Source organism: Blennius ocellaris (genome assembly GCF_963422515.1).
Source record: "Blennius ocellaris genome assembly, chromosome: 16".
Taxonomy (NCBI): Eukaryota; Metazoa; Chordata; class Actinopteri; order Blenniiformes; family Blenniidae; genus Blennius; species Blennius ocellaris.
The window spans coordinates 25500382-25513419 of record NC_137665.1 but is presented as its reverse complement, the minus strand read 5'-3'; the positions used below and the strand labels follow the sequence as shown (position 1 = coordinate 25513419).

General features: G+C 48.7%; 1 protein-coding gene across 1 annotated transcript; it reads right to left on the bottom strand.

The window, feature by feature from the left end:
- Positions 1–603: 603 nt before the first annotated feature.
- On the bottom strand, positions 604–12670 carry gps1 (G protein pathway suppressor 1). The gene is made up of 14 exons (XM_080512007.1): positions 12542–12670; positions 8538–8630; positions 7750–7931; positions 7005–7169; positions 6225–6360; positions 6073–6150; positions 5851–5911; positions 5689–5774; positions 5520–5614; positions 1667–1772; positions 1508–1588; positions 1255–1392; positions 1046–1180; positions 604–807 (listed from the first exon to the last, which is right to left on the bottom strand). The coding sequence occupies exons 1-14, from the start codon at positions 12572–12574 to the stop codon at positions 733–735; spliced, it is 1464 nt and encodes a 487-aa protein (XP_080368133.1). The 5' UTR covers positions 12575–12670; the 3' UTR covers positions 604–732.
- Between the last annotated feature and the right edge of the window lie 368 nt (positions 12671–13038).

Here is a 13038-nt window from a genome sequence, read left to right as displayed (position 1 = left end):
CAGTAGGAAGCACATCAATACATACCCTGTTTTCAGTCAATAAAATAAGTTATATAAAAATTAAGCAAGGCTTGGGAGAATTGCAAGTGGCAAATCCATGTACACGGACTGAACCCAGAAATAGAGGCAATGAGTTATTTAGATTTTTCCAGTTTGATATTAAATGACTTGTGCACCATTTTTTTCCCAACCAACCAAAAATAATGTCAATAAAAATGCCGTATGCTACACTACATCATTTTGTGACTTTAATTGGCAGTGTGCCACAGGACATTTTGAATGCAGGAAATGTGCCATGGCTCAACAAAGGCGAGTTGAGATTCATCCTGGAGTTTCAAATCAAAGCCTGATATCACCAACGTTTAAAGTGGAAGTCACTCAGGGGTCTGAAGCAGTAAATCATGTTTTTTGTCCAAATAGATGTGGATTTAGAATCTGTGAAGTGTGAAGCCTCAGGCCATCACTGAGAAGAAAGCTCCCATACCTAACGATTCACTCAGATTAAAACCAGAGCACCCTTTAAGACAAACTCATGCATGAAAATATCCTATTTTCAGGCTTTTTCCTTCTCAGATACACAAACCATCATTAAACGGTGTTAAAGGTGTCTTGTTTTTATTAGTGAAACCATCCTGTGTTCATGTGGCGTCTCTGAACAGCTTGGCTCCTGAGCCAACGTCCACACAGAGGATCTTCCAAACAATGCAGTCCTGTGTGGAGACGGAGCCCTCTTCACATGTTGGTGCTCATCCTGGTCTGGCTGTTGGCGGGTGTCAGCTCGCCCTGAGTGCCTTCTCTGGGTGGAGACTGAAGAGAGGAGACACGCAAAGTAACTAAATACTCTCACAACCTAGCTACAACAAATTTCAACACACTTCCAAATATTACAAGATCAGTGCCAGCTTGACGAATGTGTCAGTTAACTGTACACCCTGGGAGGTGGAGCACAGGTTGAAGCATCAGACCGTTTCAGGGTCAAGCCTTCATGAAGCCGCACTGACGGTTCCCAACATGAATAGAACTGGTCGAACTCTCTGGACGGTACCTTGACGTGGATCTGGTTGCGCAGCACGGCGGCTCGGAGGATCATGGCTTTGGCTCGTCTCTGGAACTCTTTGCCCATGTGCAGTGACTTCTCAAATGTGGTGCTCCGCTGGTCCACGTCCCTCGCATAAAGGATCTACAGGAGGGCCCGCAATTAGCACGCTACATGGGGACCGAGAGCGAGAGAGCGAGAGAGCGAGAGAGCGAGACCTTGCTGTGGGAGTCAATGCGTGCGTTGATAAGTCCCTCCAGGATGAGCTGGGTCAGTTCGTCCTCCAGAGCTGCCACTGTGGTGTTGAAGGCCTGAGCCATCTTTGTCATGTCTGCAGACACGTACGGGCTGAAATACTACACAGACACAGACTCTTAGCGGGAAGAACACGTTGTAGGAGGTCCATCACTCCAGCTTTCAGGAATAACAAAATGCACGATGTCACGGTGGTGAAAGTTCCTGCGTTTTCACCTGGATGAGCGCTCGGTTCCTGATCTGGCTGTACAGAGTCTTGACGTGCGGGGCCAGGTACATGTCCAACAGGAGGTTATCCTGCAACAGCAGCACAGAGATCACTTTCTGCAGTGTGTGTGCGTGTGTGTGTGTGTGTGTGTGTGTGCATGCTCCCACCTTCATTTCATCTAGCAGTTTGAGGCACGAAGCATACTTGGACTCATAGAACTTGAAGATGATGTCTCGAATCTGAGGTTCCAACTCTAGAAATAACTTAAAGGAGCTGTGGAGAGGAAAAGTGTTAGAGGTGCAAGTGACCACCTGAACACATATGTCTGGGACACACAGCGTTGTGTTCCCATGTCCCCTGTCCACAAGTTGAGTGCGAGTCGTTCAAAACCCACAAGATACTGACAGGTGAGTCACGGGTCATCCCAGCCATCAACCCATCCACCCAGTGACTCCTGCTACAGCCGACTAGCTGCAAACAGGAACACGGACAACATCCATGGACGGACCACGGGCTGGTAGCTTCGGGTTTCGAACCATGTGTTGAGCTTAGCCAGGCATGCATTACTATTTCATTTAATATCATTGATTTAACTTTATCACCATTTATTACTTTATCACTTCAACTTCCATTCTATTCATTCTGTGTGGAGCTATGTTACAAGAACTTCTCCCAGGAATTAAAAAAAGTATTACTGACTGATTCTGAATCTCTCTCGAGCAGGCATGAGCACGGACCAGAGGGAGTGGGGACTGACCAGGGGGAGTGGGGACTGACCAGGGGGAGTGGGGACTGACCAGGGGGAGTGGGGACTGACCAGAGGGAGTGAGGACTGACCAGGGGGAGTGGGGACTGACCAGGGGGAGTGAGGACTGACCAGGGGGAGTGGGGACTGACCAGGGGGAGTGAGGACTGACCAGGGGGAGTGGGGACTGACCAGGGGGAGTGAGGACTGACCAGGGGGAGTGAGGACTGACCAGGGGGAGTGGGGACTGACCAGGGGGAGTGAGGACTGACCAGAGGGAGTGGGGACTGACCAGAGGGAGTGGGGACTGACCAGAGGGAGTGGGGACTGACCAGAGGGAGTGAGGACTGACCAGGGGGAGTGGGGACTGACCAGGGGGAGTGAGGACTGACCAGGGGGAGTGAGGACTGACCAGGGGGAGTGGGGACTGACCAGAGGGAGTGGGGACTGACCAGGGGGAGTGGGGACTGACCAGAGGGAGTGGGGACTGACCAGGGGGAGTGAGGACTGACCAGGGGGAGTGGGGACTGACCAGGGGGAGTGAGGACTGACCAGAGGGAGTGGGGACTGACCAGGGGGAGTGAGGACTGACCAGGGGGAGTGGGGACTGACCAGGGGGAGTGAGGACTGACCAGGGGGAGTGGGGACTGACCAGAGGGAGTGAGGACTGACCAGGGGGAGTGAGGACTGACCAGGGGGAGTGGGGACTGACCAGGGGGAGTGGGGACTGACCAGGGGGAGTGGGGACTGACCAGAGGGAGTGAGGACTGACCAGGGGGAGTGAGGACTGACCAGGGGGAGTGGGGACTGACCAGGGGGAGTGGGGACTGACCAGAGGGAGTGAGGACTGACCAGGGGGAGTGGGGACTGACCAGGGGGAGTGGGGACTGACCAGGGGGAGTGAGGACTGACCAGGGGGAGTGAGGACTGACCAGGGGGAGTGTGGACTGACCAGAGGGAGTGAGGACTGTATGGACAGTGTGGATGGACCAGAGGGAGTGTGGACAGTATGGACAGTGTGGATGGACCAGAGGGAGTGTGGACAGTATGGACAGTGTGGATGGACCAGAGGGAGTGTGGACAGTATGGACAGTGTGGATGGACCAGAGGGAGTGTGGACAGCATGGACAGTGTGGATGGACCAGAGGGAGTGAGGACAGTATGGACAGTGTGGATGGACCAGAGGGAGTGTGGACAGTATGGACAGTGTGGATGGACCAGAGGGAGTGTGGACAGTATGGACAGTGTGGATGGACCAGAGGGAGTGAGGACAGTATGGACAGTGTGGATGGACCAGAGGGAGTGTGGACAGTATGGACAGTGTGGATGGACCAGAGGGAGTGTGGACAGCATGGACAGTGTGGATGGACCAGAGGGAGTGTGGACAGTATGGACAGTGTGGATGGACCAGAGGGAGTGTGGACAGTATGGACAGTGTGGATGGACCAGAGGGAGTGTGGACAGTATGGACAGTGTGGATGGACCAGAGGGAGTGTGGACAGTATGGACAGTGTGGATGGACCAGAGGGAGTGAGGACAGTATGGACAGTGTGGATGGACCAGAGGGAGTGTGGACAGCATGGACAGTGTGGATGGACCAGAGGGAGTGTGGACAGTATGGACAGTGTGGATGGACCAGAGGGAGTGTGGACAGTATGGACAGTGTGGATGGACCAGAGGGAGTGTGGACAGTATGGACAGTGTGGATGGACCAGAGGGAGTGTGGACAGTATGGACAGTGTGGATGGACCAGAGGGAGTGAGGACAGTATGGACAGTGTGGATGGACCAGAGGGAGTGTGGACAGCATGGACAGTGTGGATGGACCAGAGGGAGTGAGGACAGTATGGACAGTGTGGATGGACCAGAGGGAGTGTGGACAGCATGGACAGTGTGGATGGACCAGAGGGAGTGTGGACAGTATGGACAGTGTGGATGGACCAGAGGGAGTGTGGACAGTATGGACAGTGTGGATGGACCAGAGGGAGTGTGGACAGTATGGACAGTGTGGATGGACCAGAGGGAGTGTGGACAGTATGGACAGTGTGGATGGACCAGAGGGAGTGTGGACAGTATGGACAGTGTGGATGGACCAGAGGGAGTGTGGACAGTATGGACAGTGTGGATGGACCAGAGGGAGTGTGGACAGTATGGACAGTGTGGATGGACCAGAGGGAGTGTGGACAGCATGGACAGTGTGGATGGACCAGAGGGAGTGAGGACAGTATGGACAGTGTGGATGGACCAGAGGGAGTGTGGACAGTATGGACAGTGTGGATGGACCAGAGGGAGTGTGGACAGTATGGACAGTGTGGATGGACCAGAGGGAGTGAGGACAGTATGGACAGTGTGGATGGACCAGAGGGAGTGTGGACAGTATGGACAGTGTGGATGGACCAGAGGGAGTGTGGACAGCATGGACAGTGTGGATGGACCAGAGGGAGTGTGGACAGTATGGACAGTGTGGATGGACCAGAGGGAGTGTGGACAGTATGGACAGTGTGGATGGACCAGAGGGAGTGTGGACAGTATGGACAGTGTGGATGGACCAGAGGGAGTGTGGACAGTATGGACAGTGTGGATGGACCAGAGGGAGTGAGGACAGTATGGACAGTGTGGATGGACCAGAGGGAGTGTGGACAGCATGGACAGTGTGGATGGACCAGAGGGAGTGTGGACAGTATGGACAGTGTGGATGGACCAGAGGGAGTGTGGACAGTATGGACAGTGTGGATGGACCAGAGGGAGTGTGGACAGTATGGACAGTGTGGATGGACCAGAGGGAGTGTGGACAGTATGGACAGTGTGGATGGACCAGAGGGAGTGAGGACAGTATGGACAGTGTGGATGGACCAGAGGGAGTGTGGACAGCATGGACAGTGTGGATGGACCAGAGGGAGTGAGGACAGTATGGACAGTGTGGATGGACCAGAGGGAGTGTGGACAGCATGGACAGTGTGGATGGACCAGAGGGAGTGTGGACAGTATGGACAGTGTGGATGGACCAGAGGGAGTGTGGACAGTATGGACAGTGTGGATGGACCAGAGGGAGTGTGGACAGTATGGACAGTGTGGATGGACCAGAGGGAGTGTGGACAGTATGGACAGTGTGGATGGACCAGAGGGAGTGTGGACAGTATGGACAGTGTGGATGGACCAGAGGGAGTGTGGACAGTATGGACAGTGTGGATGGACCAGAGGGAGTGTGGACAGTATGGACAGTGTGGATGGACCAGAGGGAGTGTGGACAGTATGGACAGTGTGGATGGACGCCACCTGCTGGAGATGACGTTCCTCTGGAGCTCCTGTCTGTCGAATGTGGCCAGAGCACACAGGCCGCCGTACACGGCAACGTTGCTGGGAGAGAGCAGCTGCAGAGAAACATCAGTGTCACATCAGCCAGCAGAACCGTGCAGAAGAATAGTGAAGATCAGCTGGTTGTCACCTCTGGACAGTCGCAGTGGTCGAAGGAGGCCTGCAGGAAGCACTTGGCAGCAGGCTTGTATTTTCTGGAGGCCAGCTCTGCCAGACCTGAGACATGTAGCAACACACCGTGAGTTGTGTGAGCTGCTCCTGAAGACAAGACACCCTGCAGAGCGCCACCTACCTGCAGCACACTTTAGCTTCGTGAGGACGGCTTGATTCTGGCTGTCTCGCTCTCCTCTTTGCTGGATGAAATAAGGCAGAGTCGCACAGAGTGAAACACACTGACGGCCATGTGTCGTACGTCAGCAGGTAGCTCCGCGTTCAGCGGGCGGCTACATGTTGAAGGTGATGAACAATGCTCTAGGGCTGCCATCTACAAACTTTAGCCGGACTGTTTGCTCACCTCTGCAATTTCTGGAGTGGATTCTGCCTTGTTGACGTAGCTCAGCACATGTGACCAGTTCTGCAGGTAGACGCTGACCTGTGGACACAGAGGAGCGCCGTTGGGCCTGGTTCAGAGATCTGTCTCTGCTTGCTGTGCTGCTCCTGCCATACCTTGATGACGTTCAGACACATGTTGATGACGTGCTTGGCACTAGTGCAGTAGTCTCGGGCCCGCGAGTAGCACTTGAGGGCATTGCTGAGGTCTCCACAATCCAGGTAGTGGTCTCCAAGGTCATCATGGCCTCTCCTGGGGGGACCAGAGCAAGGCTGGTGACAATCTGTCTGCTCTATGTAATACTCTCCAATTTCTCATTTGTGTGGTGTTCACATGGCAATTACAACTGGTGTGGGGACACTGTTGCCTGAAACCCTAACCAGAGAGCAAGTAAAGAAAAAACACAGCTCATAGATCGGTCCAGACTGGAAACACAAGTCCCACTGCTTTTCAAGCAACACCTCCATGACATGGCACAGCTACCTGGTGCTGCTCCCACACTTCAGTGTAGCTACACTCCCAGTGTCACGGAAATGCTGACTGGCTCCACATTTGCTGCAGTATCATTCGGCACCTATTACATGCCAAACACAGTCCTCGTCTAAATTGGTTCCGCAGATACTCATGAACATAATAATACAATACATAAGTGGGACCCACTTTAGATGCAAAACGTTCTTGCAGAGAACCACAAGGAACACTTCTTGTACACCACTGGAACAATATCTACCCTTGTTATCTATCATGGTGTCTGCATTTGTAAATATGTTTCAAAAATTCTAATAAAAATCTAAAGCCATAGTTTTTCCAGGAAATTGCACTTCAGATTTCCATACCTTTTTTCCAAGACTATGCCAACCCTGCATTCAGTACAATGAGTACTCCCTCCGTCGTACCTGATGCTCTCCTTGATGGAGTTGCCTTTGTAGTTTTTGAGGTCAGTGTCCAGCTTCTCCAGTTTGAGCAGAGCTTTCTTCCTGGTTGATTCAGCCCAGGCTGAATCCAGAGGAGGGGGGCCCACGCCGCCTTCAGGGGCCGCGTCGGGCACACCCTGCACCTCCCTGCACCAAGGAAGGAAGGAAGGAAGGAAGGAAGGAAGACATTTTCAACACGTTCATGCTAAATAAAACATGCAAATATATATTAATCATTTTGATGACATGTAAAAAAAAAAAAAAAAAAAAAAAAAACAAGGTCGATAAGACTTATTTTTGTTGTGGTGATTAGAAATTAAATAACTAAAAAAACCCATATATGAGATAGCGACCATTAAAAACACAAAATTGTGCAAAAGTACAGTATAAACTTAGAAGAAACAGATAAATACAAGTTCTTCCTATATAAATCTATTGCACAATATTATTTATCACAAACCGCTATGCATCACAATTAGTTCAAACGTATTTGTCGATAATTAAGTAGTTTGCATAGATTTAAAGGTTTTTTAAAAGCCTGTTTGTTGGTGTTGGATAGGAAATGTGTGGGTGAGCTGTGCAACGAGCTCCGACCCGGCCTGCTGTGAAACTAGGGGACTTGATGGAGATCTGATGTTGTTGGTTCTTGTTCAAGAGAGACAAGCCTTCAGAGGACACCCACACCCACACCCACACCCACACCCACACCCACACCCACACCCAGTACCGTGTGGCCTCTGTGAGTTTGCGGTGGATCTCCTCATATGTGTCCACATTGAAGGTCCTCTGGACAAAAGTGAGGGCCATCTTCAGCGCCTCCACGCGCAGCTGGGGGCAGTGCTCCGCGATGAACTGTAGCCTCTCGATGCGCATCAGGCCGCTGTAGCTGGTGGCATATTGCTCCAGGTCCTGCAGAGACGCAGTGAAGGGTCAGAGACCATCACACCTCCGAGAAACCTTTCACCATCCTGTCGTCCCCGACATGGACACCTCTGTCACTTTTAGCGCTTTAGAGTCACTTCTGCCCCTAATAGCCTCTTCTTTTGGCAGTTTAGTCATCTATGATTTCTTTACCAAATTGGACATATTTTAATATGTCGTTTGCAGGCATTTTATGGTGTATTCAATATTTTTCTTCCCCGTTCCCAGTAGTTTCTGCCATCTTTGAACATGAACGTCCAGCGAATGCAGCACTGTTCCAGTAGAACTGAATGGCCTTCCACGTTAAACAGGACTTTCTCAATTTCCCTGGGACTTTTAGTTTGTTTTTAATTCATCCGCGGTTATCCCATCATTCAAGATTCAACTCTTAAAGTGAAAGGTGTGCAGGTGACGGGTTAGATTGTTTTATTTGACAAATTACTGAACCATTCTTCTATACAGGGCTTTCATTGGTCACCACAAACTTGTTGAGATTGTCTGCTGTGACCCAACATTTTAAATGAAAACAGAAATCGCTGTGAGCAGCCACATCAGACTGGTGCATCAGGGTAGAGAAACAGATGGGGTCAGTACCAGTGTCGGGTTCTCCACAATGTAGTTGGTGTCCGGAGCATTCTGCTGGTCCTCCTGGGGGTCTGCGTCGATCTGCATTGGCTCCACAGACCCCTGAACAAACACGCAGGGCACAAACACTTGCTCACTATCTGCAGAAAGTCATTTCAGCCACTGCCTACAGACAGCGAGCCCTTTGTAGGGACAACAGAGGATCAGCCAGAGGCTGCAGGTAGCATTTAATGCAGAAACAAATCAAAGTCAATTTAGATTATCCTGCATTTGCTTCATAATGTTCACCACAGAAATAATAATGCAACTTGATTTTGATAACTTGATACGATTGCCAAGCCATACAGGACAAACACAAAATCTCGCACACACCTATATTCACACTTCCACCTCACTCCACGTCATCTTTATCCACGTCATCTTTATCCACATCATCTTTATCCACATCCACCTCACTCCACATCATCTTTATCCACATCATCTTTATCCACATCATCTTTATCCACATCCACCTCACTCCACATCATCTTTATCCACTTCCACCTCATTCCACATCATCTTTATCCACATCATCTTTATCCACATCATCTTTATCCACATCCACCTCACTCCACATCATCTTTATCCACATCCACCTCACTCCACATCATCTTCATCCACGTCTGCCTCATTCCACATCATCTTTATCCACATCATCTTTATCCACATCATCTTTATCCACATCATCTTTATCCACATCATCTTTATCCACATCATCTTTATCCACATCATCTTTATCCACATCCACCTCACTCCACATCATCTTTATCCACATCCACCTCACTCCACATCATCTTCATCCACGTCTGCCTCATTCCACGTCATCTTTATCCACATCATCTTTATCCACATCATCTTTATCCACATCCACCTCACTCCACATCATCTTTATCCACATCATCTTTATCCACATCCACCTCACTCCACATCATCTTTATCCACATCCACCTCACTCCACATCATCTTTATCCACATCATCTTTATCCACATCCACCTCACTCCACATCATCTTTATCCACATCCACCTCACTCCACATCATCTTCATCCACGTCTGCCTCATTCCACATCATCTTTATCCACATCCACCTCACTCCACATCATCTTCATCCACATCATCTTTATCCACATCTACCTCACTCCACATCATCTTTATCCACATCCACCTCACTCCACATCATCTTTATCCACATCCACCTCACTCCACATCATCTTCATCCACATCATCTTTATCCACATCTACCTCACTCCACATCATCTTTATCCACATCCACCTCACTCCACATCATCTTTATCCACATCATCTTTATCCACATCATCTTTATCCACATCATCTTTATCCACATCCACCTCACTCCACATCATCTTTATCCACATCATCTTTATCCACATCATCTTTATCCACATCCACCTCACTCCACATCATCTTTATCCACATCCATCTCACTCCACATCATCTTTATCCACTTCCACCTCACTCCACATCATCTTTATCCACATCCACCTCACTCCACATCATCTTTATCCACATCCATCTCACTCCACATCATCTTTATCCACTTCCACCTCACTCCACATCATCTTTATCCACATCCACCTCACTCCACATCATCTTCATCCACATCATCTTTATCCACATCTACCTCACTCCACATCATCTTTATCCACATCCACCTCACTCCACATCATCTTTATCCACATCATCTTTATCCACATCATCTTTATCCACATCATCTTTATCCACATCCACCTCACTCCACATCATCTTTATCCACATCATCTTTATCCACATCATCTTTATCCACATCCACCTCACTCCACATCATCTTTATCCACATCCATCTCACTCCACATCATCTTTATCCACTTCCACCTCACTCCACATCATCTTTATCCACATCCACCTCACTCCACATCATCTTCATCCACATCATCTTTATCCACATCTACCTCACTCCACATCATCTTTATCCACATCCATCTCACTCCACATCATCTTTATCCACATCCATCTCACTCCACATCATCTTTATCCACTTCCACCTCACTCCACATCATCTTCATCCACATCATCTTTATCCACATCATCTTTATCCACATCCACCTCACTCCACATCATCTTTATCCACATCCACCTCACTCCACATCATCTTTATCCACATCATCTTTATCCACATCCATCTCACTCCACATCATCTTTATCCACATCCATCTCACTCCACATCATCTTTATCCACATCCACCTCACTCCACATCATCTTTATCCACATCCATCTCACTCCACATCATCTTTATCCACTTCCACCTCACTCCACATCATCTTTATCCACATCCATCTCACTCCACATCATCTTTATCCACTTCCACCTCACTCCACATCATCTTCATCCACATCATCTTTATCCACATCATCTTTATCCACATCATCTTTATCCACTTCCACCTCATTCCACATCATCTTCATCCACTTCCACCTCATTCCACATCATCTTTATCCACATCAACTTTATCCACATCATCTTTATCCACTTCCACCTCATTCCACATCATCTTCATCCACTTCCACCTCATTCCACATCATCTTTATCCACATCATCTTTATCCACATCATCTTTATCCACATCCACCTCACTCCACATCATCTTCATCCACGTCTGCCTCATTCCACATCATCTTTATCCACATCATCTTTATCCACATCCACCTCACTCCACATCATCTTTATCCACATCTACCTCACTCCACATCATCTTTATCCACATCTACCTCACTCCACATCATCTTCATCCACGTCTGCCTCATTCCACATCATCTTTATCCACATCATCTTTATCCACATCCACCTCACTCCACATCATCTTCATCCACATCCATCTCACTCCACATCATCTTTATCCACTTCCACCTCACTCCACATCATCTTTATCCACATCTACCTCACTCCACATCATCTTTATCCACATCCACCTCACTCCACATCATCTTCATCCACGTCTGCCTCACTCCACATCATCTTTATCCACATCATCTTTATCCACATCCACCTCACTCCACATCATCTTCATCCACGTCTGCCTCATTCCACATCATCTTTATCCACATCATCTTTATCCACATCCACCTCACTCCACATCATCTTTATCCACTTCCACCTCACTCCACATCATCTTTATCCACTTCCACCTCACTCCACATCATCTTTATCCACATCTACCTCACTCCACATCATCTTTATCCACGTCCACATCATCTTTATCCACTTCCACATCATCTTTATCCACTTCCACATCACAAAGTGTGTCACTGGTTTAGGATTCCATAAACGGTTCATTAACACATCGGTGTATGTACACAATTCAATTACTTTGATTGTAATTCAAGTTATTCAAACTTGACAGTGACAGAATGGGGTGACATTATTTCTGAGCATCATAGTAAGATGAGGCAAACCTTTTAAACAAGTTACCTCGATAAACAGAGAGAAGCGCTAACTGCTACCTGCTACCAGCAGCTCAGCGAGCTGACAATGCTAACCGGAAGCCGGGTGTACACACGGGATTCAGGTGTTTAGAGCTACACGCTGCAGTTACAAAAGACGATGGTTACAGTTTACTGACATTTAGTGTTGTTTAAAGAATGAACCACAGGAAACGTGCAACACTTCTCCATTTAAAGTGTCTGTTTAATGTGAAACGGCATTAGCATCAGCGCTAATGTTGTAAGCAAGCAGAAGCCTTTCCATCCGTGGTCACTGGCCTTTGTTTATTAGTCATTTATTCTTAGAAACATTCTTGGATAATGTTCCATGTAGGTATTGAAAAAAATAAGACAATGGGTGATCAAAGTGCTGATTAAACACGACAACGTGAACTCTGTTTGTGACACTTAGCACGCTAGCAGCTAGCGGACCTCCTGTAACGTCGCTCCCGCAGTCCGTTTGTTTTCGGTGACACGGGGAGGTTCGATGAGGCCTTACCTGGAAGTTAAACACCTGCACGGGCAAAGGCATGCTCTGATGTCCGCTGTTTATCGGTGTCGTCCAGCAGACGGAGCAGAAAGTTAGTAGTGCTGTTGTGGTGAGCAAACACACTGCGGGAGTGATGGTCGAATTTGAACGAATCGTTCAAAACCCGCGAGTCACTTTACTGAACGGTGACTCACGAATCATCATATTCATTAACTCGTTCACTGAGTCATTCTTGCTACAGCCTCCAGCTGCAGAGAGGAAAATCTAAATTTCACTGCTAGTCTAACTCCATTACTCACTTTAGTGCCCTGTGAGAAAAGCAGCTGTAATGCTAAAAGAGCTGCTAAACGCAGCTAGTCGCCTAGCTGCTAACGCTAGCTGCTCAGCACAGCAGCTTCCGGCTCCTTACATTCACACGAGGCTTTCAGCAGCTCCAGTCAGCTTGTAGGTGAAGTTCAGCATGAATGACCGACTCAGCTCGTTTCAGTCGTTCAGCTCACAAACCC

Bases quoted from the DNA above. Each gene is read 5' to 3' on its own strand.
- gps1 (XM_080512007.1), bottom strand. From the start codon at position 12,574: ATGCCTTTGCCCGTGCAGGTGTTTAACTTCCAG. The intron at 6,151-6,224 runs GTATGGCAGGAG...CTGTGTCCACAG, and splicing joins TGTGTCTGAACGTCATCAAG to GTCAGCGTCTACCTGCAGAA. The intron at 1,181-1,254 runs GTCTCGCTCTCT...GCCCTCCTGTAG, and splicing joins GCATTGACTCCCACAGCAAG to ATCCTTTATGCGAGGGACGT.